This window comes from Balaenoptera borealis (genome assembly GCF_965194805.1).
Source record: "Balaenoptera borealis genome assembly, chromosome: X".
Taxonomy (NCBI): Eukaryota; Metazoa; Chordata; class Mammalia; order Artiodactyla; family Balaenopteridae; genus Balaenoptera; species Balaenoptera borealis.
The window spans coordinates 109665973-109688320 of record NC_138881.1 but is presented as its reverse complement, the minus strand read 5'-3'; the positions used below and the strand labels follow the sequence as shown (position 1 = coordinate 109688320).

The 22348-nt window shown below is 47.6% G+C and overlaps 1 protein-coding gene across 13 annotated transcripts in view; it reads right to left on the bottom strand.

The window, feature by feature from the left end:
* Positions 1 to 21511, bottom strand: part of ARHGAP36 (Rho GTPase activating protein 36) — a 30955-nt gene extending 9444 nt beyond the window's left edge. Inside the window, exons 1-6 of one of the 13 annotated variants that reach the window (XM_082377907.1) lie at positions 21350 to 21486; positions 15200 to 15281; positions 14949 to 14995; positions 13791 to 13880; positions 12888 to 12978; positions 10896 to 11050 (exon numbers count right to left, since the gene is read on the bottom strand). Coding sequence is in view for 1 of the 13 variants with exons in the window: in XM_082377903.1 (XP_082234029.1) it covers positions 21350 to 21407 (58 nt within the window). In the remaining 12 variants the exon portion in view is untranslated. Of the gene's footprint in view, positions 1 to 10895; positions 11051 to 12887; positions 12979 to 13790; positions 13881 to 14948; positions 14996 to 15199; positions 15282 to 21349 lie in introns of all 13 variants that reach the window. The other 12 variants (XM_082377908.1, XM_082377904.1, XM_082377905.1 and 9 more) reach the window with 12 other exon arrangements.
* Between the last annotated feature and the right edge of the window lie 837 nt (positions 21512 to 22348).

The following is a 22348-nucleotide window of genomic DNA, read 5'->3' as shown; positions in this document are numbered from 1 at the left end:
CTACTTTGTGCCAGGCACTAAAGATTCAAATATGAGCAAAGTAATAATACTCTTTTCATAAAGAATTTAACGGTGCAGTGAAGGAGATACATAGGTTAGCAACAACTTACAAAACCTTGTGATAAGTCAATCGCCCAAGATATAAACAAACTACTGTGAAAGCAGAAAGGAGGAAACATCTAAGTCTGCCTGGAGACAGGGAGGGGGGAGTGTCCAGAAAGAGAGAACAGCTTGTGCAAAGGCAAAGAGATGGGAGAGAGTTTGTTATATTCTTAAAGCTGTATAAAGGGGATGGAAGGAGATAAATCTGGATAGGCAGGAATGAGATCATGAATGGCCCTATAAGCCATGTTAAGGAGCTGGACTTTCTCCTGAAGGCAATAGGGAACTACTGCAGGGTTTTAAGTGGGAAGTGACAGAGTCAGAGCTGCAGCTTGGAAAAATCGCAGAGCAGTGAAAAACCTGGTTTGGGTAGAAAGCCTGAAGTAGGTAGATCAGCCAAGAAGCAAGAGATGCTGACACAAGTCAGTATCAATGGGGCTGGAGCAGGAGATGGATGTTATGGGTATAATTGACAGAACTTAGAGAAAATTTTTTATTGTAATGGAAAGGATAGCTCCGAAGTTTATGGTTTGGGTGAGTGTGTGGATGCTTGTTCCTAAGAGAAGATAATTCGGGACGTGGGGAACTAAACCTTTTGGCAAGAAGGGAAGTGGTCACATGCTACTTTTCTGAGCTCCCCTTGCCCATGGAGTTTTATGATAATATTCTATATATTATGGGGGAGGGGGTGCTTAAACTCCAAAGATCAGGTAATGTGGCTTTGACAGAGAAAAGGGAGGTAGAAGTTTATCATCCAATAACCTATATAAATGAGCTCTGTCAAAAAAAAATCCCTCACTTCTTTTGTTTCCAAAATCCTCTTTTGCCCACTTTCCTTAATGGCCAAAGTCACACATGTCAGAAATAAATATCTGCCGGATAACTGAAGTTCAGTATGAGATAGGACGAGGAAGGAGTATTTCTATACCTTTTGAACTGAGCTAAGAGGAAAATTCTTAGCATACATATTTTTAAAAGAAGTCCCTTCAACTGAAAATCAATATCCCCTGGACCCAGAGTAAACACCTAAGCCCAACCACCAAACTGCATCCACAAAATGACCATCTTAACCAAAGGCACATGCAGAGAACCTAACCACAGTCCCAAACTAAGCAGCCAGTAATCCCCCATTCACAATGGCAGGTCCAAAATCTATTAGCCAAGGGTCTCATTCTGACACACACAGCCTAGCTCTGGATTGATTTTTTTTTACATGGCTCCCTCTTTCCCTTTACCCCAATTTAGACATTTTTGTACCTGTTTTGGAGTTGCAGCTATTTCTTCTTGCCAAGGGTTACAATCTGGTCATCCAAAGAGTATAGCTGGTTCTTTCACCCAAAAATCAAGATGAAAATCAATCCCTCTTCTCCCCCCAAAATAAGGTGAGAACAAATAAGAGAACCTCAAAACAACGTCAGCCAAAAGAGAGAGAGAGAGAGAGAGAGAGAGAAGCCTTTGAGAGATGAGTCAGCCTAGATGCTTACAATTCCAAAGGAAATCAAAGGCCTTAGAATAAACTGTTTGTCATTGCCTCCTGCTCAAAGATACAGGGCTAAACTTAAGAGCAATCATATGCCACAATTCTGCCAGCAAAATTGACACTGTCTTGCTTGCCTTCAATACTCTCAAGGCACCAGTAGAATACCAGACAGAAGCAGAATTAGGACGTCCAGTGTGCGTAGATAAGAAGCAGATGAGCAGGTTGGGGAGGGGGGACCAATAACTAGGCTTCAACACTATGAGCTGATCACAAAAGGAGGCTCCTCACAGAGAACAAGGTGCTAAGAGACCTCTCTTGCTCCGAAGTGTCTTCCCCTTCCCCTTCAGCATGTCCTGGCATTGGCCTGAAGTGACCATGACATCAAAAAGGAAGAAGGAAGACGAAAGTAAGCCCTCTCAATTTCAGCATAGAATTCAACACATTTGCAAAAACAATATCCTTAGACAAATATCTGTAATGGTCCCTGGAGTCAGAGCTAAATAGAACTGAGTTCAAGGCCAAGCTTTGTGATTTCTTAGCTGTGCGAGCTTAGGACAGTTTGTTGAATTCTGAGCCTCAGTGGCTTCCTCTATAAAATGGGGAAATGATCCAGTATCCATTTCACCAACTGTGTAAGAATTAAATGAATAATGTACATGTGATATTTAGCACTGGTTTTTAATAAACACATTGATAGTGAAGGTTCTTTGCAGAGGGCCTGACTTTACCAGAAAATATCAGGTTTCAAAAGTAATTACATAAAATTAGAATTTGTATCGATGCATCTGACTTAGCTCACTCTCTACTAAATTTGAATTAAATGAAAACGGGTAAAAAGATCTTGGGGGATTGTTGTGAATAGATCTTTCTTCTTCAATCTCCAATGACATCAGGGTCAAGTATAAAAAATTATCTTATAAAATTTAGAAAAACTAACTGCATAGGTCCATTTTTTAAATGCTATTATTCAGATTAGTAAAATGCTTGTAAGTCTCAAAAATTTATCTGTCTTTTAAATCATCCAATTTCACATCGTCACTAGCAAAATAACATATAATTTCATTTGAATCAGTAAAGGGGCTAGGATATTAGCAGCTACCAAGAGAGAGAATTTGAACAAAGAGTAGAGGCACAACCAGATCAACTCTCCAGCAATACGAAGAGGGAAAACACACATGAGTGGCATCAAGCTTGTTCCTCACGTCCTCCTGAAACGCATGGCACAGATGGAGAAACAAATTAACAGAAAGGTCACCCTCTTCGACATTGTGAGGACAGAAATGTTTCAGCTAGGCATAAATCCACAGCCTTCACAATTTGGGGGACTAATTTACTCCATTGCCCCCATTAAATAGTTAGGGGTGGTGCAGTGCTCACTAGTAAACACCTCTGAGAGAAAAGCAGGACTGCACTGATGCCATCGATAGAATCCTAATAAATTAGGCACTTTATGGCACCATCAGAATTTTGCTTCTAGCCGTTGAGAGAATTTGGACTTTGAGAAATTGATAGTGTGCAGGGCTGAGTGCCCAAAAGGTATTGCATCTACGGTATTCAAATGTCTACAGGCAGTGACAATGGATAAAGACATCCCCATTAATATATCACAACATGAGAAAGAGATACAGGTCTCTAGATGAAAACATTCAGGCACCAATTTGGTCTGCTGGCACATTACCTCATTCGTCCCTGAGCATTAATGAGTTAGCCTTTAAGTTGCTATCCCATAACCTCCATTTCAGCAAAGGCTGCAGTCGTGATGAACAAAATGGCTCATTTTACCCTATGTGGTGTAATGCCCCAAAATAATTAAATTTGGGGGCAGCGTTCTTCAATACGTGAGTCAGTCCATCAAACCATAACAGAAGCTCATAAACCAAAGGTAGTACTGTTAAAATACATTCAGAAAAGCTCTGGTATCAAAAAATGTTTCCAGAACTTCTTAGATTAGAATGGATCAGAGATAGAAGGGACCTTAGCCATCATCTAGCCCAAAGCTTCCATTCTAGAGTTCAAAAAACTGGGGCTCAAAGAGAGACAGGAGATTGCCCAAGGCCACACAGCAATTTGACACAGAATCTAGACAAGAACCCAGTTCTCAGACCTAGGGCTCTTTCCACTGCCTCATCCACCCTTGCTCTTAATAGCTACAAAATAATACATAGCTAAATAATGAAACCAAAAGCATGGACACATAATCAAAGCCTGATTTGATAAACCGAGGGAGGTCATATCCGAAGGTACAACAAGATATAGATATTCTCAGTATTATCTGCAGTATGTGTCAGAGTGCATAATAGTGCTGGCATCACAAGCTGTGTCACCCTTTATCTCTTTTTTCCCTCTCGGTTGCTGTTTCTATTATGTTGTGGCAGAAAAAGTAAAAAAAGTAAGATGTTCCATCAATAGAAGGTAATTTTTTAATGTCTAATTTTTCTTGTGCTTTTCATGTTCCCAAAAGCTTTCCACATGTCCATTATTTCCCGACCCTAGCACACAATAGGTGTTCAATGTGTTTGTTGGGTAATCATAGGATTATAAACTCTTGACAGTTTTGAGAGAACATAAAGGTCTTGTAATTAAAACAGCTATTTGTGATTCATGGATAAATGAATCATGCCACTTTATTCTCACAACAACCCCTGGGAAGGAGGTAGGTTTGGTGTTATGTTCCCATTTTACAGATAACAACAAACTAGGACTCCAGAGAGGTTGTAACTTAACTGAAGTTGCACTAACATGCCATGGAGGAATACAATCTGGGAACTAGACTATCCCCAGGCCTGGTCTTGCCCTTCCCACCAAACCACAGTATTTCTTGGTATACATCACCAACATCTGCTGCCTGGAACTGGGATGGCCTGAGTCAAGATTATTTTCTTTCCTAAGGAGATGGCTAGATTTTGAGGTCTTTCTTTATGCACACTATTCTTGGGAAATGGGAATGAAGGTAGATGATTGATAGGATAGATGAGAAGAAGAAGAAGAAGAAGAAGAAGAAGAAGAAGAAGAAGAAGAAGAAGAAGAAGAAGGAGAAGGAGAAGGAGAAGGAGAAGGAGAAGGAGAAGGAGAAGGAGAAGGAGAAGGAGAAGGAGAAGGAGAAGGAGAAGGAGAAGGAGAAGGAGAAGAAGGAGAAGAAGAAGAAGAAGAAGAAGAAGAAGAAGAAGAAGAAGAAGAAGAAGAAAGACATGATAGGTAAATAAGATAGGTAGATAATGATAGATAGAAAGATACAGATATATATGGTTTTGAAAAACACTATTATGAAAGGTAGAGAAGAGGAGTGAATAGAAGAGAAAAGCACCAAAAGCCCTATGTATTCCTCCCATCACGTCTCTTGCCTCAGCCCACTCCCCAAGCTGACAGCATGGCATCCTGAAAAGGTCCTGAGATATGGACTAGAACTTGGGTTCAAATCCCAGCCTTACCACCTGTAAGTTCACACACTCACCAACCAAGTCACTTAGAGCTAATTATCTCACTTTTGTGAGCCTCAGTTCCATCACCTTACAAAGTAAAAACCATGATATCTATCACGTGTGGCTATGGTAAAGATTAAATAAAAGACAGGGTGACATGAAAGAATCCTCCAAAGGGTACAGTGCTGTACCAAGGTGAGGAATTGTCCCCCCACCCCCGCCAAATACCTGAGAGTCATATTTGAAAGGAAGACTGAGCAGAAGTGCTGCTATCTGGAATGAAGCAGACAGTGCCCCCATTGAAGAATGCCCTTGTACCATCCATAGAAGGTAAAAGTGGGTACCACATCTTGTCAGCAGGTAGCTCACTTTCAGAGGGGATGAGTTGAACTGTTTCTTCACTGGGTCTTTCATGATCAGGAATGCAAGGCAACTAACTGTGGGGGTTGGGGGGGATCAGCCTAGGCTCTGAAATGTAGAAAAAAGTTAATTGGCCCACAAAAGGGATTTAGTCCCTACCTTTGGTTTCCTCAGCACAGTGTGCAAGCCATCCATGTTAGGGATGGTGGAGGAAAGGGGGGGCCATCTGGGGTGGAAAGTCCCAGTTCCTGTCCTTGGGGTCTTACAGCCTAGTTGAAGGTCACATAAATGTCAAGAGTCTGACATGGGTCTAACATCATCCTTCCCTGCCCTCATTTAAATACATTTCCTCTCCTTTGTTCCTTTAAGGAATGTTAAGAATTGACTATTTCTTCAGGTCCACCAGCACTACTCAGACCCTTATTCAACTGTAGGTTTATAGTATGCATTCGGTAAACTCTGATTCATTTTTCCCATCTTCTCAACTCCCCTGGTTCCAAGCCCCCTTCTTTAAGACATATTCCCTTTCAGACACACACATTTCCTCTCACAAACATACACACACACACACACACACACACACACATCCTCATGCGTTCTCACATATGCATTTACACACACATACACACACACAGAGAGAATAGACTTACCCAACGTATTTGCTACAACAGAGGGAAGGAGGAGGCTCTCAATTAAAGAAAGAACCATCAAACATTTGCCCCTCTAGACCACAGCTGGGGTTTCTACAGAGTTGGCACGAGAGAGGAAAGACCAGTAGGGACACTTCCCCAAACCATCTGGACAGAGATCTGTCAAGGAAACCTTCAGAATAAAGTTGTTCTCCAAATCTGTGCTGAGAGCTACCTCTCTTTCACCTTTGTTCCCCCACTCCCACCTGCTTCCCTTCTCCTTTGATTGTATCTCCCCCAAGAAGCATTCAATTTTCTGCAGTTTTCTTTTTCAAAATCCTGTCTGAATGGCTGTCATAGGGAATTGGGGCTGTGGGAGATGTTTTCCTGATAGGAATGGTATTTTTAAACTACATTTAAATAAACGTATTTTTTTTAAAAAATCAAAGTCTACCTACCTGTATCTATCCTCCTTCAAAATTACACCACTGTCTTGGCTATGACACAGTGCAAAAAAGAAAAAACAAACAAACAAACAAACAAAAACCCTAGACCAGGAGTCAGGAGGTCTGCCTAGTTACTAAGCAGCTGAGTGGCCTTGGGCAAGTCTGTGAGCATCTCCAAGCCCCAAAACACAACCAGTGTCATTTATTATTATCCGGTTTATCTAAGAACACGGTGGACACACAGTCCTCACTTCTGCCTAGTCCTTGATTCTTCTACAGGACGTAGCCACCTCCAGGACACAGGGCCACGCTACCACTGCCCACAGCTGGAAAGAGAGAGCATCGCTGCCCCTCTGCAGGCTTCTGTGCGCCAGAGTGGAGAGTGGGTCTAAGCGGGTTTCCCTCTCCCTCCCTAATGGAGCCCTAGCCCGGTAGTCTGCCCTCTACCCAGAGCTAGGTGAAGGTGAAGGGAGGGGGAGCAGGGTGAGGGGGAAAGGGACAGGAACCGGCCAGCCAAGACTTTGCGCCCTCCCCTCGAAGGGTTGTCCCGGGCCACAGGTTGCCGCTGCGAGCGTGGTCAGGCGGGGTTGCGCCCCTTGCGTCTCGCCCCTACGTGGCTCAAGAGCGCGCAGAACCTGCAAAGTTAAGCAAAGCCCCGCCGCGCGCAGAAACCACTCTTGCTGCTTGCCGCTGCCGAGAATTTGAAAAAGGCAATCTTTCTTGCGTGCTCCACGTTTGAGCCATTGAACGCGAAAAGCTGGGCACCTAGTTCAGGACCCGCAGGCTTCCCCTCCCTCCCGCACGTCGGGCGCTCCGCTTGGAGGGCACTCACCTCCCACTCAGCCCCTCGAGGGGCTGCACTCAGGCCCCTGGAGCCCTGCCCCTGCACTACCTCTTGGCGACTCTCCTGGTCCGGCCAGGGAATAAATGGCTGCGTGAGCCGCTGGTCAGTCCTGCGGCGCGACTACGACCCGTCCTGGGACGAGCTGCAGGCGCTTCGAGCGCTTCGCTCTGCCGCTCAGATTCCCCCACTCTCTCTCTGAAGCTCCCGCGGTGGGGCAGGAGCTGATTCATAGCAATTTTCTACGCAGCAGCCAACTCAGTGCCTTACGCATACCTGTTTGCTAAATTCCCGGGGCTACTCCCACTGTTTCTTATCATACCCCACAATCATCTCTCCCTTTATTCAAAGCTGATTTCTCTTTCAAGATTCAGCCCAAGGGTCCCTTCCTTTGAGGGCTCCCTTTCTCTTCCGTTGGCCATGCCACACAATCTCACATTACAGGCGAAGGAAAGGCAGAGGTGGAGGTTCAGATGGAGAAGAAACTTACCAAAGGGCATTGAGCTAATTAGTGGCAGAGCCAAAAGGCAGGCCCCAAACTCCTGGAACCCCGCTCAGCACACTTTTTGTTACCCCTCATCACTTCCCTTCTGCCCTGACTAGTATGGCATTGAAGGGCAGGTGGCAGCCCTTTGCACACAAGGACTGCACAAGGAGCGACTCCCGGCCCCTCCTTGCCTCACTCTTCCTGATCTTTGTTCGCCATCTTGTCCAGGGCCTCTGATCTTCCAAACTCAGAGACAAGAAAGATCATTTTGTTCAGAGTTCAATGAACAACAAAGCAAGCAGAATTCCTCTACCTATCTGGATGAGAATGGTCTCAGTAACCCACCCCCAACACACACACACACACACACACACACACACACACACACACACACTACTACAGTCTTCATCTTTCTTTTTCTATCTTCTTGGCACCTGGAGAAGTCAGAAGGCCATTCACACCTGCCCAAACCATCTTACCTTCTAATACTGCTTCCAAAAATGCCTTCTTCTAATCTGCAACCCAACAATCATATATTCAAATCACTATTCAGCCAAGCAAAAATGTATTATTCACAAGCACAAAATATTCTCATCTGACGCAACAAGGGCAATACGGGGTTATAAGCGCAAGATCTCAAGTGGGGAGAATTTCAAATACACAATTACACTCCCTCCCAGTTGAATTTTCTCCTCTCCTGGATGAAGTAAATGGATGAAGGGAGAGTGTTGTTGACTGGATGGAAAAGAAAGAGGAGAAGAGAATCAAGAATGTCAGAGACTCTAGTTTAGCCCAGCAAGAGGGAAGGAGAAGGAGCAGAGCCTAGGCAAAGGAGAGGAGGAAGGAAGGGGAGGGGGAAGGATAGAGGGCAGTTGCTGACCCCAGGCATACATAGGTACTGAGGTAGCCAAGGAAGACATGGACTTATTCCCCAAAGGCTCAGAGATGTGGCTCATAGGGATCTGGCTTGGAAGTGAGATCCAGAAGCCCAGTGGCGAGTCTCTCTTAACCCCTAGCAAAGGGAGCGAGCTTCTGGCTCTGGCAGCAGCATGGGTGGCGCTCTTTTCACTAAAAGTACCACCTCAGCACCAGCGCTACCAAGAAGGCGCCCTCTTCCCCTGCTCCTCTTTCCTACCCCCACCCCTCAGTAATTAAATAAATCTTACCCACCACAGGAATGTAATTTGAATGCTCAGGGTGGTTTTCCCTTCCTTTGAAGGAGAGGATCTCTCCCTCCCCACCTGCTGAAAATGGGCTGGGTGCTGCCCCTTTATACATTCTAGAGCACCAGATCAGGAGAGGGGGAGAGAGGGAGGGAGCGGCAGTTTGAGGCTGGTCCAATTTGTCCCTGGCATTCTCTCTCTCTGTCTCTCCTCTTGGTTTTTTATGCAGCCCCTCCTTCTGGCCCTGGCAGCTCTGCTCCCCTTCCTCACTGCAACATCTTGCAGCCAGATCCCCCACCCTTGTGATAAGGGGCTGATACTGGGGTGTACCTTTCTGGTGATGCTTGCTTTCCAATGTGGGATCTTATGCTGATATGCCAGGGAAAGATCTGAATTGGGGGTAGGTGGGTGTCACCGAAGATGAAAAGAGAAACCCACCCAGGTAGCCAACCGCCTTGAAAGCAACACGGGTTGGCTTTGGGGGCAGCCAGGAGACATGATTTGAACCTGGGTGCATAAGGAGCCAATTTAGGCAGAGGACTGGCAGGTTATTGGCTTGAGTTACAGTGATTGTCTTGGTAACATAAATACATAAAGACTGCATGATATATTAGAAAGTAGATGATGATTGAATATCACTTCAGCCTCAGTTTTCTCAACTGCAACATAGCGGAATAAATGCTCACCACATAGCACTAAGGGGAACAGTGTGTGAAATAACACTGGTAAAATACTTAGCACAGGGCCCAGCACAGAGCCCCTTGCCCACTTAACTTCCTTCTGGTGTTGAGAACAGGAAGGAAAAGGGCTTGCCCAAGGTTATACAGCAAGTATCCAAGTCAGGATTGGAACCCAGGTCTCCCAAAGGATGATTTCCACTCCACTTCCTCCTCTAAGAAGCTGCCTGGCTATCCTTTGGGACTTGGAGGGGTAGAAGTGTGGAGGTGGGTTAGGTGCTGACTATGTTTAAGCATATAGACGTCCTACCACTTAATCCCAGCCTCAAGGGCTCAGGCTTCTGCTTTATCCCCTTCTGATCATCACTCAGGTAGTATCCCCTTGCCATCTTGGACTAATTCATTGTCACTTTAGTGCCACCTCTGCTGCCCAACTCTGAGACAGTGACTCACCCTCTAGCTGGCCAGGGCCTCTGCCCTCCAGGAAAGAGGCTCTCTTCTTAACTGACTGCAGAAGCCTCAGCCACAGTGAGACAACCCCCTTCCAGGGAAGCTTAGGGCTGGAGGGCTTTCAGGAGGAACGGAATAGCCCCCTATTCAAAAGCCACTGCCCTCCATCCCCACAATGCCTGGGGTGCTGCTATTGGAATCCTCTCTCTCGAGTCCTTATGATAACTCCTTATGTGCCCCTAAGTCTCAGTGTTCCCAAGGGATTTCACCCAGGGCGTCACTTTGCCGCATGTATACAGCCAGTGCTGTATCTGGCACTGTGCTAGGCACTGGCAAAGCATGAGGTAAGAGAAGATGTCCCTGGCATCCAATGAGTGTTCATTACAACTAAAAAATAACTCAGCAACTTGGAAAGGGGGAGAAGAATTCGGGGTGGGGGTGGGAAGGGTTTAGGAAGTCCCTGTGAGAGGTGAGGTGATGGGCAGAGTGGCCTCACTGCAGCCCCAAGGACTGGGGCTGTGAACTGAAATGTCCTGTGGCTAGTGAGTGGCATCACTAAAATCACTGGTGCAGGCATTTCCCTTAAATACAGCACATCGCTTAAGAAATTGAGTGCTAATTGAACCTCTGTCCATCTTCTGGCTTAGAGGCATTACCTGGTGGTCATATCTCCGGCCTCTGATCCCCCTCTTTCTCAAACTCCCAAATCTTTATCCTTGGTGAGGGTTAGGGAGAGGGAATGGAAGGGAATGGACACCCTTTGGATTTTAACTGGAATTAGCGCTTTACATATATTTCCTCCTTCAAATTTCACACCCACCCCGCAACTTAAGACAGTGACCTGCCAAGGTAGTCAGCTGCGAAGTGGTAGAGCTGGGATTCGAACCTATACGGACTCCGAAGCTTGTGCACTTTGCACCGCAAGGCGCTTTACACAATGCGCCGCCTCAGGCGGAAGTCCTCTTCCTCTTCCTCTCCTTCACCCGCTGTCCATCTCTACAGAAAGGAGGCAGGCGGAGGACAGGAGCCAGATGTTCATCTGGCCGCGGAGTATTCTAGAGTGACCCCTGTAGCCCGCCACAGAGGGAGGGGACCTCAGACTGTCCCGCGGGGGCTATGCCGCCAGACGTGCAAAGCACCCTAAGCGACACTACCGCCCCCTGCCGCCGGTGGCTCCCTGGCCAAGGCGGCTGTTCTCCAGAGGGCTTGTGCGCTAGAAAAAGCTCACCGACTGCCCCAGAGCTGTCGCGGGCTGGTGCTGGGCTGCAGATAGCCCTGCCAGATTTGTTGACAAAAGCGGGAAGGAGGAGCATTTATAACGCCCTACTATGTGTCCAGCGCGGTGTCGGTGATTTCTAATAACCATTGCCTTTTATGTAAAAATTAGTTGCTTTGCAAAATAGTGAGCTCTCTATTAGGAGACGTCTTCAAACTAGATTAGAACAGGTTTCGCAAAAAGCTTTTCTGCAGATCTAAACTCCTTACTTCTTGAAACCAGTAAAGCTTTCCACCCCTAACAGTTGCTCACTCTCCCGGGTAGGAGGGGAAGAAGCCCCCACCCCCTCCACCACCTCCCCCCGCGGTGGGGAGCAGAGGTCAAAGCTGCGAAGGGGTCTGAGAGGGAGGCTGCTGGGGGGAGGAGCCTCCGGCAGGGTCGACCAACGCAGAATCAGGGTCCCGGCTGGAGCTCACGTGCCCTCCGCCCGCCGGCGGATTCCCCAGCCCTTCCAGTTTTCCCGGGTTCGGACTGGATCCCGTCTGGACCCAACTCACTCACTCCCTTTGCTCGGGAATGGGGAACAGGCGGGTTAATGGGAACAACACCCCAGGTCAAAGGGAAAAGAGCGTCTGTGCCCGCAGCGCCTCGCCCGCCCATCCCCCCCTCCTTGCTTCCCCCTCCTCCCATCCTCGCCCCCTTCTCTTCCGCCCTGAGGGAAGGAGGGGGCGGGCTGTATGTGTATGTATGTATGCATGTACGCGTGTGTGCGCGCGCGCAAGTGCGGTTCGCCTGTGAGTTCCGTGTGTGGCTGGGTGTGGGGTGTGTGTGCGTGTTGCATGTTTTAGTCCGAGTGCTGGGTGTGAAGTGTATTTGGTTTGCGCTCGGACGTGGAGCGTGTGTTTGTGCGATGTTTGTGTGTGCACGTTTGTAGGTTGTATGTTTCTGCCCGATGACAGTGTGACTATGTGGGTGCGGTCTGGATACGGGTGTGTTCGATGTATGTTTCTGCCGGGGTTTGTGGTCGTGCTGTAGTGTGTATGTGTATGCAGTGTGTGTATGTGTGTGTGCCCGTTGAAGCTTGTGTGTATATATTTGTTTGGTGTGTGTTTACCCTTAGCTGTGCTGTGTCAATGTGGGTTTACGGGCGGTGGTTGTTGTGGTGTGTAGTGTGTGTGTTTGTGAGCAAGGTGTCTTTATATGCGAGCTTACTTAAGGCGTGTGTGTTCAAAGGTTTGTGTGTGTGAGGGTGCAATGTCTGTGTGTGTTTGAGTGTGATGTACTCATGTGTGTGGTGGGGACGCATGCAGCCAATGTACGTGCTAGGATGGAGGGCTGAAGACCGTGTGTGTCTTGGAGGGGGGTCGCGGCGTGAGTTTACCGGTGTGGTGTGTGAGAGAGCACGGGGTTGTCTAAAGAATCCAAGTGGCTGTGTGCTTGGTGGTTTGTTTTTTTTAACTGGGGGTGGAGGGGGGCTTTGCACCAGGACTGGGACGAGGAAGGAGATAGGGGCCCGCGACCTGGGCACAGTCTCCCCTCGGCCTGATCTGCCGGCTCTGGGTCCGCCGACCCCCCGCTGTGCGCACCAGGCCCGCTGGGGGCTGGGTGTGAGCTTACCTGACTGCTTAGAGGAAAGAAGAGGAGGGCGTCGCACGTGATTGGCCAGGTAGGGCGCCTAAGGCGCGGTTCAGGGGCTGGTGGGAATAAACTGGAAAGATTCTTGGTCACTGATTTCCCCCCCCTCCCCCAGGAGATCCCAGTTCGTGCCCAGCAAAGACCAACTCTTAGCTCAAGGCTTGGCTGTTTCACACCTCTTTGGCTTTGTGTGGGCACATACACTTGCCTGGAATCCCTTTCCCCCTGGGCCTCGTGAAAAACTCCTACTTATTTTTTTAAGACCTAACTCAGGAGTCACAAAACTTTCTCTGCTTTTCTGTACCCCTCCCTCCCAGTTGAGGGCTCCCTCCTTTGAGCCATCATAGTTACACTCTTCATACTTCTCATGACACGATCATGCATAACTGCGATTATTTGTCTCTCCTTTTAAACTCTGGGCTCCTGTAGAGAATGCCTGGTATATAGTAAGAATAATAATAGTGATCATGATAATGTTACCATTTATTAAGCACTTATTGTATACCAGACATTGTGCTAGTGCTGTTACATGCATTATCTCCTTGAGTCTTCACAATGACCTAATGAGGTAATGAGAGCTATGACTTAATATTTTGCACATCACAAATCGAACTCAGAGGAGTTAAGTAACTTCTCCAGGGTCACACAGCCAGTGGGAGGCAGAGCTGGTATTTGAATCCAGGTTTGCCAAGCTCCCTAAACCTTTCTTCTGTTCCAGGCAGCCTCACCAAGAGTCCCTCATTTCTGCTAGGCATTGAAGTCTCTATCAAACGGTATCCCTTCCCAACAAAGCTTTCTTTGGAGTTTACTGACAGCGCCAAGAGTGCTCAGCATAATTACTTTTCTTTGTCTCCCAGGCAGCTGATACCTTCTCCACCTAATTACCTGCTTTGTTGACACCTCAAAATCTTTAATTACTCTAGGCTCATAAGCACCTCACCACCTCCAGTTCTGGGAGCTCTCCTTAGGCTGGTGCTGAAAGAAAGAGCAGAGAATGAGCATTTTCTAGCCATAGGGTCAGGGGAATTGGGTATGGATGGGGATGGGGGTGAGGGGTCAGGATGGAGTAAGGGAATGATTTCACAGCTCCCCTGGGACCTATTTTTACGGCATTACCACCAGAAGTTGGTATGTAGTAAATTTCAAGCAGACCAGTCATCTCCATATGAAACTGCATATAGAAAAACAAGCAGAGCCCCCTCAAAAGATTCCTGAATGGGTCCCATTTTGTATTATTCATGTTTGGCGGGGAGAACTGTGCTTACCTAATGGGTTCATGCTGCTCTAATGCCTTCCAAGCAGCCTCATCTGAGAATTTCAAATTAAAACAATACATCGCATTTTGGGGGAACACATTTACTGGGGGGGGGGTTTGGCTCCGTCACAGCTAAAGGGCCGCTGGAAGAACGGGCTTCCAGCTCAGCCCCCAGGGAACCAGCCTAGACTGCCGCAAAGAGGTCAGGGAGTGGATAGAGAAGGACAATTCAACAGTGGTGAGTCACTTCGCCACTTTTCAGGGGGGAAAGCGGAAAGCGAGGAGCACGATTTAAATTGCTACTGTTATTATTGTGCCCTTTCAACTGGCACAAATGAGCCTGGTGTGCGGACGAGAAGCAGCTGTAACATCCATAAAGCTTCACCCCCAGCTGGGCCTGGGTCAGCACCTCATCCTGGGTGGGCAGGAAAAGCATTGCCTAAACTACTACATAGCCAGAAAGTCTTTTTTTTTAAAGTGCAGGGTGGTGGGGGGGGTTGCTAGAGAGGCTAGTGTAAGTCACACAGGGCACAGAGTAGCTGAAGCCCCTTGGTAAATCTGTACAAGAAGTTCACGCAAACTTTGGTGTCTCCCAGCATCTGGTCTCAGGCACTTGGCTTTCCTGCTGCTTTGGGGGCCAGTCTGACACCTCCTCACTCTCCTCTGAATATACCAACTCCACTTCCGCTTCCTCACAGTCGATCCTGTGAGGCGTCTGCCTCCCACCCCTACACACATACGCTCAAGCACTGGACCACCTATCTAAATTCTTTTGTGTTAAGTCCCACCTGAATTCATGAAGACTGTCTGGTTCACTCCAGTCCAGTACTCTGACCTGTGAAATGGGGAACAAACTTCAACTTTGAAGAAGCTAAAAGCTCCAAGATGCTTTAATAACCCCCATTACAGGCAAGGAACCAAAATGTGAATTTTATTGAAGAGGGAGACCTTGGTTTTCACAAGAAAAATGTGAGTAAAACCCTTTAAAGATGAGGACCTTCAGACAGCTTTGAGCTTGTATCCCAGCTCCATCACTTACTTGCTCTGTGATCTTGGGAAGGTTACTTCATCTCTCAGAAACTCAGTTTTCTCATCTGTAGATTGGAGCTGTTAACACCTGCCTTAGACATGTTCAGATGACAAGGAGGTAAAATATGGAAAGTGTCAGCCAAATGTCTAACATGTCTAATAAATGTTCAAGAAAAGGCTAATTCCCTCTCTTGCTTTTACTCACGCCCTGCCCATATAGCCCAGAGGGTCTCAACCGGGGTGTTCAGGTACTGAAGCCGACTGACTAAGCCAATTTTCCTCATTACTGTTGTGTCTGACACTCTTGAAATAGCCCCTCTTCTTTTAGGGTGATGTTTTTTATCAGCCCTAATGCAGCCCGGAAGAGCTGGGCCCTAAGTCCAATTCTCACTCTGCAGTTTCTCCTGGCAGTGTTAATGAAACCAACGTTTCAGACGTAATACTCCATACAGGAAAGTTTCAAACTACCTGCTCGGCATCTAGACTTCCTCCCACCCCAGCTATGGACTGAGCTCCCCAACCCTCACTTCACACCCAGTCCAGACCCTGTCTCTTAAATGTGTGCCATTGTACCCAAGAGAAAGACAGCATAAGTATTCCTTAGCTAAACTGCCCCCACGACTTCTGTTTTGTTTTTTTGTTTTTGTTTTTGTTTTCTACCTCTAACCTAGAAATTAGGAGGGGCTCCCAAGGCCACCCTTTTTCTAGCAGCCACCAAGTTTGGGGGGTAGATGAGGGGAGCGATGATGCTTCTCTGAGATATATTTTGCAGCACCTAAAATACTGTTCCATTTAGTTGTTAGTTATCTGTTCGCAGTTAAAGGAAAATAAAATCTACCCTTTGGTAAAGTAAGAGAAGACCCCGATCTGTGCCCTTTCCTCCCTGATGCTATTGCCTCCCTCTAGAGACAAAAACAAGTCACTACAAGCTGAAGCTGCATTTGGGCAGAGAGTGGTGGGTGAAGGTTAAGAAGTTGAGGGTAGGGGGTGGATATAATCTCAGGGAGGGATAAAGAGGCTACAGAGTAGAGAAGTATTGAGAGTCATGGCAGAAAAAGCTCTGAGAGGCCGGGCTTCAGGCGCTCCCAGTCTCTGGAGGATGTCTTCAATTCCTCCCTCTCCTTCACCTCTCTTATTCGTCCTGCATGCTACTCCTCACTGACCCTGGACTCCACCATGCAAGATAATCTATTAGTGAGTCCCTCTGAGGATTTAGGAATTTAAAATCTTCTCTAGTTCCTACCCCTGTCGGCTTCTGAGGAGGTCCTGCAGCCCCTGCTTAGTGGAGGAAAGTGGGAGGGGTAACAATTAAGGGTCAGCCAAACTATACAGAGAATTGTTGGAACAGGGGTTCAAGATAGGCCCCAGCCATTTAATAAGCATCCCTGAGTGCAGGGACCTACCAGTTGCTGGGTAGCAGGTGCCTATCCCGAGGAAGCCGCGTGGTTTCTCAAGAAGTGTATCTGAGACGTGACAGTAGCTGCCAAGGCTCATCAAACATGCCATCTACCTACTTCTGCTGATACATGTGAGAACAAATGATACTGCCAGAAGGAAACAGAAATCGTTTCCTAGTGACTCAGAGCCCCAGCAATAAGGACACAGGTGGTGTTTGCATTGCATCTTTCAATTGAAATGTGCACCTTTTCATAGAAAGGAATCTATAAGTAGTCAAGCAGATCAAAGACCAGAATTTGAACTCTGGGCAAGGGAACATCATCAACATTGTACTGACCACCTAGTAAATGTCTGCGCTATATCAGCATAGCACTAGAAGCTTTGCATGTGCTATTTCTTTTAATCTCACTCAAGCTTTGAAATCGGACCAAAAGGGGTTGTAATCCTTGCTCAGCTACTGTGTGGCCGTGGGCAAGTTACTGAACCTCTCTGAGTTTTTGTCTTTTCAATGAAGATGATAATACTTACCTCAAAGAGTTGTTATGAAAGTTAAATGAGATCATTTGTGTAAGATGACTGGTACACAGTAAATATCTGAAGAAGGACTAAAACACATCTTTTGATACATGAACCATAGAAGGCACTTAATATAATGATATCTCCAATAACAATAATATAACTATTATTAAATAGTTATTAAAAATCATAACGATTATTATTTATAACCTGGAAATGTAGGTATTATTATATTATTTTAAAAGAGGCTAAGAAACTTGCTTATTGCAAAACTATAAAAGCAGGTTCAAACCAGTTCTACCTTTTCCCACCCAGTGTTAGGGGACATTTCATGATCATTGGGAGGATCACATTTGGCTGACCTGATTTAGTCATTACACTTAAACTAAAATTTGAAGAAAAAAATCCCTTAGATTAAACTATGTATAGTGGGATTTTAGATCATTGTAATTATTGTATGGACTATTTGTATACTATAGGCCTTCAGTTAGCCTTTTAAACACCTCTTTAAATTATAAGAGTAATTTAAGAACAAACTTAATAGAGATTTTGGGAAACAAAGAAAAAAAAATAACTATAATCCCACCAACCTAAAAGGATCTCTTAGTTTACCTTGTGGCTGAATTTTCTTCCAGTCTTTTAAAAATGCATATTTGACACATAAATCATACCATTTTCCATGTCGCTACATATTCTTCATGAACAGCATTTTTATGGATGTAGACTTAGTCTAACAAGTGGATATGTCATATAGTTTATTTAACCATTCCACTACAGTTGGACATTTAGGTTGTCTTGGCTGGTAAGTGTGAAAAAGGGAATGAAACTGCTTTTCCTGTTGCCATCGTCACCCTCAGGGACCTGGTATCCTGCTCTATCAATGCCCAATATGCTTTCTGTCATTTGATATTTAAGCTTGATGAATGTCAGCTCTACTGCTGGAGCCTGAGGTACACTTGCAAGAGTATTATTTTCTACCAGTTTTCATCACACAGATTCTGCATTCTATCCTTATGGTTGGTAAAGCATGGCCTAACCTAGGAACCTAAGCTCTATAGGGTGTCACATTTTTTTCCTATGGAGAAATACCTTTTGAAGTGGAAACAAATGATTTTCAAAGGAACTTTGGGAAGTCCTGCCATTAGTGGATGAGGGTGCTAGTCTGATGCTATGACCAGGGAAGTGGGGTGTCTCATTGGCAAACTCGCCCCAGCTTTGGGAACTAATCCTGTGCAGCTCAACCAGGCCTGGCCTCAGCGAATCGATCGGGTCCCATCCCCAAGAAAAGATCAAATTTGTATGTAAAGTGGGCCCTAGGGTCCCTTCAGCTTTAGAGTTTTGGCTGCTTTACAGAAGTCCAATTGTCTGAGGCTAAATCCAATGCCAGGAGTGAACTGGGGAGAGAATTTCAAGTGGGTCAGTCGTGCTGTCCCTTTCCCTGGGAAAGAAGACCTTTCTGGGTCCCCCTTCTTCCCAGAGCTCAATGATGCCTCTCCCAAATGTCTTCATATGGTCGTCGACTGCCCATTGCAACCCTCAAAAGATTGTTCTGACGTACCAACAGTCTCCTTAGCAAGAGGTGGTTGGGTGGGTGACGGGACATTTAGAATACTTCCCCCACTCTTCCCAATCATCGGCCAGCTACTCCCTCCCTCTGACTCCTGAGGATTTCTGGAAGGCATTTGAAGGGAGGCACCAAGGGCAATTGTAGCCCTACGGAATATCAATAGTTATGCACAAAGTTACCTTTCATATTGCACAGCATTTCTTGGTGGGGCGGGGGGAGGGTTGCAGTGAATGAGCTCTTACCTGGTCAAAAACTGTACCCAAAGACTAATTACTTATTTCAAAGTGATGTTGTGTGACTTAAGTGAGATCATACATGTAAAGGACTGAGACTAGGGCCCAGCATCTGGGAACTACTTCACATATACTAGCTGCTCTGTACAAGTAATAGAGCTGGGGTAGGCAGTGGTGTACCACTGGCATATGTAGGGGGACAGGTCTCATCAGACTGGAAATGCAGTAGCAAATATAAGGTCTTGCACTTGAATTCAAACAACAAAATACAGAATGGAGACTCTGAAAAGAACTTGAGTTTACTTTTTAAAAAATTAGTCGTTTCAGGTGAAGAAAGTACTTCCAATATAAATTAGCTATTTGTATGTGAACTACGTGGCATGTACAAAGGATTTGTGTGTAGTGCATGCGTGTGTGATGTGGTTATGTTGCATCGTGTGTGAAAAGTATGTGGTGCATGTGAAGCATGTGTTTGTGCGTTGGTGACTTTGTATGTGGGCATGTGCGGGTGTGGGAATGTGTATGTATGTGTGTATTTGTGGCTATGTGTCTGTGTACCATGAGTGTGAACGTGGGCTTCCAAAAGAGGGAAATTCAGCCATCCAGGACTATATGTACAGGGACACAGCTGGAAATCCTCTTTTGGCCAGGTCACTGGGCATTCACAACTTGGAGCATGCTCAAAGAAGAGCAGCTAGATGCGGGTAGGAGCCTTGTAGCCATGTCACATGTTAAACAGATGAAGGAACTGGGGAGGTTTGGCCTGGATAAAAACAGGGGTGAGCGGGGGTGGGGGAATGGAGAGGGCTGGCACTGTTCTCTTGGAAGGATCGTGAAGGTCAGTGCCAGAGCCAGAAAAACAGAGATTTGGGTTCAGTTTAAGGAAAAGCCTCCTAATTCTAATAGAAATGACTGTTTTTAGATGGGGATGGGCTTCCTTGTGCGATACTGACCCCTTCCCAATGGGGTTATTCATAAAGGAGACTTCATATCCTTGATCTCATTGGAGTCACACGACAGCCTTGCAGGCCAGGCAGGGATGGAATGGTTCACCCTACCCCCTTTACAAGGGCAGGGTGTTTGAGCTGTAAGGCCTTAAAAGGCATCTTAGAAAACACCCTTAATTTTGTTCGATTCACCGGGATCACATAAACTTGAAAAAATATACAGAACAAAACAACTCTCTGTGTGTATGCAGATCTTTTGCTTTCTCAGAGAACTTGCGGCCTGCCAGAGGCAGCTCTTGAACTTGCTAAGCCTGCTGCAGTCCCTTAGTAGTAGGTCAGGCTCCTGGGATGGTTCTCAGGGTGCTGGGGCCGGCAAGGACTAAACATGGGTTTCTGCAAAATTAAGTTGCTGAGGCCCCTCCTCTCCCTGCCTCTTCTCCCCGGCCTGTGAGGGGGCAGAGGAAAGAGGAGACAACCCCAGGTTTGGTCTATGGCTGGTGACCAATGACGCACTCTCACCAATATAGATTTTGGAGGTGGAGACTATGGAAAAACAGGTGGCAGTGGGGGCAGGTGGCAGCCTCGAGGGGGTGGGGCCTACCAAGGGGGAGTGAAGGACAGTGTGGGTGGGGGTCCTGGGAAATCTCAAACAGAAAAGATAAGTGTCCTGAAACTTTAAGGAGGAAAAATAAATAATCAGTTTCCAAAACGTACTTTATAGAAGCACTTCCAAGAAGGGGGTGAAATGCCACCCACATATCACAGTGGTGCTGTGATCTTTCGCACACCTATGTCCTCAACTCCGCAAGGATAGGGAAAACAGCATTGATATCAAAGTACCCAAGGGAAGACCCGGACTAAAGACCCCAGGCCTCTGCCATTGGGAGCTTTGGGGGCAGTGGGCAATTGGCAGGGCCTCAGCAGAGCCAGATTTGCTGCCAACTCCTTGTATGACCTTGGGCAGGCCTTTGCCATCTCTGGCCTTCAATGTCACCATCTCTTAAATAAAGGGGTTGAATTCGATGACTCTGAGGGACCCATGTCGATATTCGGTAGCTGAGATTGGGACAAGGTGGGACAAGCTTCAAGGCAAAAGGATCCCCCCACCTCCATCTTCAGGGTTCGCGGGCCCTAGCTGCCCGGCCAGGGACGTTCATGCTTGGGCCTTTAGGGCCCTTGGGTTTCAGGACTGTGCTCCTACGCGTCTGGCCCCGACTCTCTAGCTGTCCCCGAGGACGGCTGAGCCAGCGACTCCGCCCCCACGCTCGACCCGCATCCCGCCGAGCCATTAGCGCGATTGCTCGCTGTTCCCGGCAAAGCCGGTGATTTATGCGGGGCCTCGACGGGGCAGTCCTTGAGCCAGGAACAATTAGCTAAAAGCCAGCGGGAAGGGAGGCGAAGGGACGGCGAGCCAAGCCCCAGGGCGCCTGGCCGGGGCTGCAGCCGCCTGCAGCCCCAGCGAAGGACCCCAGCCCCCCGACGCGGTGGGCCCCACTCACCACGGCGGGGGCGGGGCTCGAAGGCCGAGGCGAAAAGGCAGTCCAGCATCCACGCCATGGCCAGCGCTCGGCGCCGCAGCCTCGCAGCCGGCTTCCGCGCCGGCCCCCGCGCCAGCTACCCTAAGTAGCCCCCGGTGACCACGCCCTGAGCCGCACCCTGCACCCAGCTAAGAGTGTTTCGGTCACCGGACACCTCGGGCATGTCACGAAGGGGGCAGGGCCTCAGGGGAGCCCCCCCTCCCGCCGGAGGAGAGGCCGCTGGTCCCGCAGCCCCTTTCCCCCACGCGGAGGGAGGCCGAGGTACAGCTCCTGCCCCGGGAAGCCCTGACTCTGAGGGCGGGACCGTGCCCCTAGCCCGGGGAGCCCAGAGTCTGAGGGGAGACGCCATCTCTGCCCTGGTGAGCCCCGAATCTGAGAGGGAAGGGAGGCCCCTGCCCCCAGGGGCCCTAATCTGGCACGTAAAAAGCAAGCCTGTCCCCTAGAAGCTGGCATTTGAGGGCGAGATAGTGCACCTGCCTCTGGGAGCCTCAGATCTGAGGGTGAGATTGTATTCCAGCCCTGAAACCCTCACGTTTAGCGGACACATCATCTCAGCCTTCGGGAGGCCCCATCTAGGCGGGAAGTGCTGTCTGCCTTAGGAGCCCTGAACCGGAAGGGGAGGCACTGCCTCAGCCCTTGGGGACCCCCTGTCTTAGGGGAGGCACCACCTCAGCTGTGAGGAGCTCCAGATCTGATTTGTTATGTCACAGCTCTGTTCTCGAGGATCAAAAATGTGAGTAGGAGAAAAGAGTTTTGCTCCCCAAGGGGCCCCAAAGTTGAAAGTAATTTTAATGTTCCTGCCCTGCGGATCCCTCGGGGAAGAGGGAGATGCTTTCCTGCCTGGGAACTTTTGTTTTGAGGGGGTTGATCCCTAACTGAGATAAAAGAACACGGTGTCAAATGTGTATAAATATGGGGTGCACCCCAGTTGCCACTGACTTACGGATTCCACCGCCTATG